The following is a 6,207-nucleotide window of genomic DNA, read 5'->3' as shown; positions in this document are numbered from 1 at the left end:
CTTCCCCCCCCCCCCCCCCCCCTTCAGAAATGTGCATAACCTGAATTGGAGCTATGACAGTCTTCTCTTGCAAAGATACAAGAATTAATTTTGCATTGATGAATTTTGCTTGTGTTACATTCTGTAACTCACGCATCTGTTTTTTAAATGTACATATATTGCTGTGATTCTTTCTGGGGACACAGACATTACCTATATAAAACTGCCCACCTACAGAAATAGGTCTGACCTTTCAGATTAAATGAGAAAGCTCTTCTCTTTACGTGGCACTTCCTCTCCCCATCTACCAACTCCTGCCCACTCTGACCCTTTGCCATTAACCAGGATTTTGTCACTGTTCTACTGAATTCCTTATTTAATTCTTTGCATGAGATGTGGCGGTAGGTAGATTTCATTGAAACAGCATAGATGCAGTCCCCTTGCCTTGCTGATATTATTTGATTTATATCATAGAAGCAACCAAAAGTTTTCTAGGCATGGTGCAGTAGTAGAAGATGTTAGCTCTTTGGGGCAAATAGTGCTATTTAAGAGATAAGCATCAAAATGAGGATAAAAAGGCAAAATGTTCTAGTTTGATAATCCCTAGCAACATCTATTTAAATAATCTCATATTTGCAGTTGACTCTGTTTTAATAGCCTTCAGGATTTTGTATGATTAGACGTAATAAGCATTATTTTCCTGGTATCTATCCTCCTCTTTTGAATAAAATAGGGAAATGTGAGATGCTGTTAATGCCTCAGGCATCTAGATTCCTCTGGGTTTTAACTATTACCTACAGATACTGGTTATGACTGGGAAGTGTTCTGATGTTGAGCTATGAAATGCACTGATGCATGAAATAGTCTCTAATCTTGTGTGAGTTGCAGCACATTTATTGGGATATAATGTTGTTTCTTACTTCCATCTTCATGTTCACTTTCAAAACTACTACTGGACTTGCTTTTAGTTTGGGGTTGGTTTTTGGTTGTTTTTTTAATGATCCTACCTTACATAGTCTTGAAGAGGAATTTGTTATGTGTATATATACACACATTTTTGTCATGTGGTTTTCCATGTATTTCCTAAAAATATATATTTTTAGCCTTGCATTAAGTAAAATGTATCTTTACTTCTTCTGTTAGTCACAGCAGATTTGGAATGTCTGCAATAAACCAGGACGGATTTTTGCCTCCTGTTCCTAAAATTGCTGCTTTGAAGGCTGAAATAAATCTGAGTATTTAAATATAACCAACCTCATTTTGCAAAGTGTATAATCAATACATAAATGCAAAAGCATAAGTGCCCTTACTTTGGGGCAAGATATGAATTCTCAAATCTTAGTTTGTATCCTATATTTTAGCTTTGTGGAGCTTATTCAGCAAAACTTCTGTCTCAAGTAGTCAATTCCTTTCTCTGTACGCAATTAAAATGTTTTATTTGTTTATCTCAGTTTAGTGATACTTTTGTCTTGCTTGGTATACTTTCTTCATTCACTCTCTTTTCTTTGCCACTAATTATCCCTTGATACCTTTGTCTGCAAGCTAATTGGCCCATCTTCCTGAGCAATTAGTTTATAGTTAACATCACCCTTAAAAATAATCTTCCTCATCTCAACTGTCCTTCCTACAGTTTTGTGGATCTTTTATGAGGCATGTAATGTCCATTTATCTGTTTTCTGACCTCCAATTATCCCCTGGCTGATTTATACATGTAATAAATTTAATTCCCCTGTCACTGGACTGTGTATGACTACTAGCCTGCATGTGCAGTGCATCTACGTTTCTTCTCTCTTCATCCTTGCATTGTAATTTCTAAGTCTGATAAATATTTTAATAAAGCTAATAGCTTTCCAGACTTGAATATATTTTTAATACTCACTGCTGTTCAGCCTTGTTTTCTAATAAGCTTGGCTATTTGTGTGTATCCATGAACAGAGATATGCAAGAATGTGCTGCTGAGTCGGCTCTTTTTCCTTTCCCAGATCCCTACTGTCTGTGCTTGCTGTGTCATACCTATGGTCAGAGACTAAAAGTGGATGCTAACTAAAGCTTTCTATTTACTTGAGTTTGTTTTTTTTTTTCTTTTCAGGTTTCAATTCTAGGCTGCCCTGATCCCAAAGTTCATGAGATTGCATATCAGTATGGAAAAAATGTTGGCATAGCTTTTCAGGTAGTGCTTTTGTTGAACTACAGGGAATCTAAATTTTAAACTTTTCCAAACTGCCTTAGAAATCAAAAGTGGGTTTAATCCTTTCTATAAATCTTCTTTTAAAAAGGATTATTCTGTATTTAGTTCTTGTTTAAAAAAAAAGTTTTAAAATTATCTGTATGTTTATCTCTTTCCAGCTAATAGATGATGTGCTGGATTTTACATCATGTGCCAACCATCTGGGGAAACCAACAGCAGCAGATCTCAAGCTTGGATTAGCCACAGGCCCTGTCTTGTTTGCTTGTCGACAGGTAAGACAACAGGAATCTATTTCCCCAAAATAAAAAAGCATACACTGCTCTTCACAGCACACATGGAGCTCAAACACCTGAAGTCTACAGTGTAGTTAATGAGCATGGCCTGGGCGCATGTGAAAAATCGGCGTGTTCAAGATAGATGGATTTGGTGTGCAGACGCGTTCTTTCAGACTGAGAAACACCTTCCTACACAAGTCCTCTTACCATTAGGCCCTTGTATCAAAAGCAGCACTAGTCTTTTGCTGCCCCAGTTCAAGGGCTTAACCTTCGCAACGGGGCAGGTATTCAGTCAGTTTTTGCATGCTTTCTGCAGTTTATTCCTAAGTAGTTTCTTGCTTATGTTCTTGCCCGATACATCTTGTTCTCCTTAGGCTTGACTATGTATGTAGGTTTTTTGCCAGGTTCTGGGCTTTGTATCAGTCCTGGGGCCAGGAACTTAAATCTCTGCCTAGCTTTCAGGTGGGCACCTTTATTTACTGGATTTGACCTCTTCATCTCTTTGTCCTCGAGTCTTGACCAGTTACAAACATGGGAAGCTTTCCCGTCTAAAGGTAAAGGTAATACTAGTTTGGATAAGAGAAAAAGGAGTATCATAAATAAAAAAAGCTTATAATTGGTCAAGACTTTTAGTGGCTTAAAAATTATTTGGAGGAGTACACGGAAAACAGAAGTGCCAGCAGCAGCAAAAGAAACATTAACATTGGTGGTAATCCATAAAAGGGGAAGAAAGTGGTTTAATGCACCTTGCCCGAGCTTCTCGTTCACTTGCGGAAAGAAGATTTGAGACTTAAAAAGCAGTCCTTCCTACCAAACTTCAGAGCATGATAAAAAACTGGCACAGCTGGTTCCAGTAGAGCTCTAGCCTGTGATCTCTCATTGGAATTGCTGAGAGCTTGACATGGGAGAGGTTTTAAATCATAAAAAAAATACAACTTTAGGACATTTATTTCCACCTCTTAATCATAGAGCCTGGGATGGGGGGAGGTGGAACATACGCCTGTGTGTGTTTCCTCATCCTTTGGGCATTTACATGCACATGTATCTCAGAAAAGACAGGAAAGCAAAGAGTATCGGCCACTTAAGAATGCAGACAAATGCATGCTGAGAACAACCTCCTCCATGTTCTCAGTTCCTCCCCACGGACTCATCTGGGGGATTCACAAACTTGTTCCTGAATCCTTATTTCAAAATTTCTTGATAAGCAGCAGGATCTTGTTAGTCATCAGCAACTGGAGTTGTCTAAAGAACAGTGAGAGACTTGGGTACAGAAAGAGGATGCAACTGTGAAATGGTTTGTTTGTGTGTGAAAGCTACTTGTAGAAAGAAACAAGGACATGTTGCAAATACTCCGATTTTGGCAGAGAATGGGTGACACTGATTGTCTTGTGGGTGTTGAATATTCCAATTTTTTTAATTAAAACTATTCTTTTGTTCATTTGTTTGGGTTGGCTGTCTCTGACTTTCAAGTTCATCTATCATTTAATTAGCTTTATAAGACAAATGAGTTCATAATATGGAAATACAAGAAAAGAAAATCTGTCAGTTTTATTTTAAAATCTTACTTGTTCTTGTAGGTCACTTTTAAATGCTTTTCCTCATTATATCTTTGATAGATGGGAAGCATACATGTTTGCATTGAAAGATAGCTTGACCATCTTGCAAAGTTTTCCGCATTAACCGGAAGGCTTCTTTGCTGAAAATTTCCTACTGTTTTCAAGAAACTGGAAGAACAGCATTACAGACTTAACTGATATATAAACAAAGTATAATGGTAAAAAATTGTGGAGCTTGAACAGACAGTTATCTGTGCTGCTACTAAAAGATGTTTCATCTATGTATCTGAGAATAAGAACTCCTGAACCAGGACTTGAAGATAGTCCAAAATGTAATTGTCAGTTACAGGCTGTCTTTTCGCTTGAAATTAATATTACTGCTGTCCTGCATAACCTTTAATATATCTGGTAATCCTCATGTTGTCTTCTTGACAAACATACTTTAGTTCGTAATGTGCTCTGGATCTTCAGTGGCAGCTGCCTTTTCTTCTTGTTCTCTCCCCTCCCTCTGAAATACATCTTTGTGCATTAAAAGATTAAGGAGAGGCCTTTATACAAAAAATGCTTGATGTGAGACATATTTATACTTTATATGAAGCTAGTTCACTCAGTTAAAAAAAAATATTTTTTTAAGGAAATACACTAGTGTACACTAAGTCTAAAGCCACTCTTAAACTAGTAGAGGTGACGGTTTATTTTTATTTAAGCATTTGACAGGAATGCTTATTATACTGCCCATCAAATCTGCAGAACTGCTAATAACAGCTTTGCTGTGCAGGTTTGGGGAGTTTTATATCCTTTAGTGCTTAAATATAAAAAGTGGAAGCATATGCATCCTCTGTCATTGCAAATACGAAAACGGATTATATGAACATTGCAATTAAATTGTCATTACATGGGAAGAAAGTTAGGATCTAGAGAAAGCCAAGTATGAGTCACCAATAAACTTCTAAATGTATCTTCCAAGAAGACCACCTATGAGTAATAGGGAAATGTCACAACAATGAGGGATGCTACATACTTGTTTCCTAACAAGTATGTAGATCTACAGTTTCAGGACCAAAGGTGCGCAAGGAAAGCAGATCATTGTGTACAAATGTACAGCAATAAAATAATCTATTGACTATAACACTTTCAGATAACGTTAACAAACACCTCTTTCCTCTAAAGAGAATTCTTCTGCAGAGTGGCCACCTTGAGTCATGGTGTTTGTTTGTTAAGAACCAGGTTTTTCTATTTCTGGATTATATGAAAAAAGTGCCTGCATGACCTTCTCGGACAACTGACTTCAGTTATCTATCTATCTACTTGATTTGAGTGTGCAGTACCTACTACACATTCCACATCATTGAAAACAAAATACACTATAGTTGTCATTTTTCTCCTATAAAAATCTGTCCTGAGCTTTCCACAGGCAAGGGCCTGTGTATATGAAACACCAGAGCAATGGAAAGCGTAAGTGGATATAACAGTGAAAGGTATAACAAGGGTTTTACAGGTTGAAGTGTGTAATATAGATATAGCAAAGTTCCTGGGTTCTCTGTTGGGGGGGGGCGGGGGGAAGGTGCTGCTTCTAGGTGTGCCAATGCTAACCATCGTTTGTGATACAAGAATACCTGAACCAGATTACACACCTGGAAGTAGCCACATCAGAAGTTACCACACTGGATCATCAAGTGATGATCAATCAAGATGAAATCGCAGATGCTAACTCACTACCAACAGAGCCAGCCAGTTTCAGTTTTAAATTGCTTGGGCTTTGCTATACTGCAGTCCTATGCAGACTGCAGGTATCAACCTATAGCTATACCTGTAGTAACAACAGTGGCAGGGGAACAGGTCTATACTTTGGTTTCTTTTTGACCTTGGCACAGCAGGCAGCTATACAGAAAACAACTCCTAAGCTGTACAAAACCTTCTCCCTTTGTGCTTAGTTTCCAGAAATGAATGCTATGATAATGAGACGATTCAGTAAGCCAGGAGATGTTGAACGTGCTCGGAAATATGTGTTGCAGGTAGGACTGATACCAAATATTTAATTCCTGAAGTGCTGTCCCTGCTGAAGTCAGCCTGAAATTCATTGAAGTAAAATAGCAGGGCTGCATTTTCAAACACATGTTAAGTAGTATGTAGTCTTCAGCTGTCTTACTGGCACAGAGCATTAGCAGAAATACTAGGTACTGAAGGCTTTTTTTTCCCTCTGCGCCCC

General features: G+C 37.9%; 1 protein-coding gene across 1 annotated transcript in view; it reads left to right on the top strand.

The window, feature by feature from the left end:
• PDSS1 (prenyl (decaprenyl) diphosphate synthase, subunit 1) overlaps nt 1–6,207 on the top strand; it is a gene marked incomplete at its 5' end in the record, with an annotated part of 12,523 nt that overhangs the window by 5,252 nt on the left and 1,064 nt on the right. Inside the window, 3 exons of the mRNA XM_010289098.1 lie at nt 2,069–2,149; nt 2,326–2,439; nt 5,933–6,013. Of these exons, the coding sequence (XP_010287400.1) occupies nt 2,069–2,149; nt 2,326–2,439; nt 5,933–6,013 (276 nt within the window). The remainder of the gene's footprint in view (nt 1–2,068; nt 2,150–2,325; nt 2,440–5,932; nt 6,014–6,207) is intronic.

This window comes from Phaethon lepturus, unplaced genomic scaffold, assembly GCF_000687285.1.
Source record: "Phaethon lepturus isolate BGI_N335 unplaced genomic scaffold, ASM68728v1 scaffold20936, whole genome shotgun sequence".
NCBI classification, from domain to species: Eukaryota; Metazoa; Chordata; class Aves; order Phaethontiformes; family Phaethontidae; genus Phaethon; species Phaethon lepturus.
The sequence above is the reverse complement of the archived record's forward strand: the minus strand, read 5'-3'. Positions and strand labels throughout refer to the sequence as shown.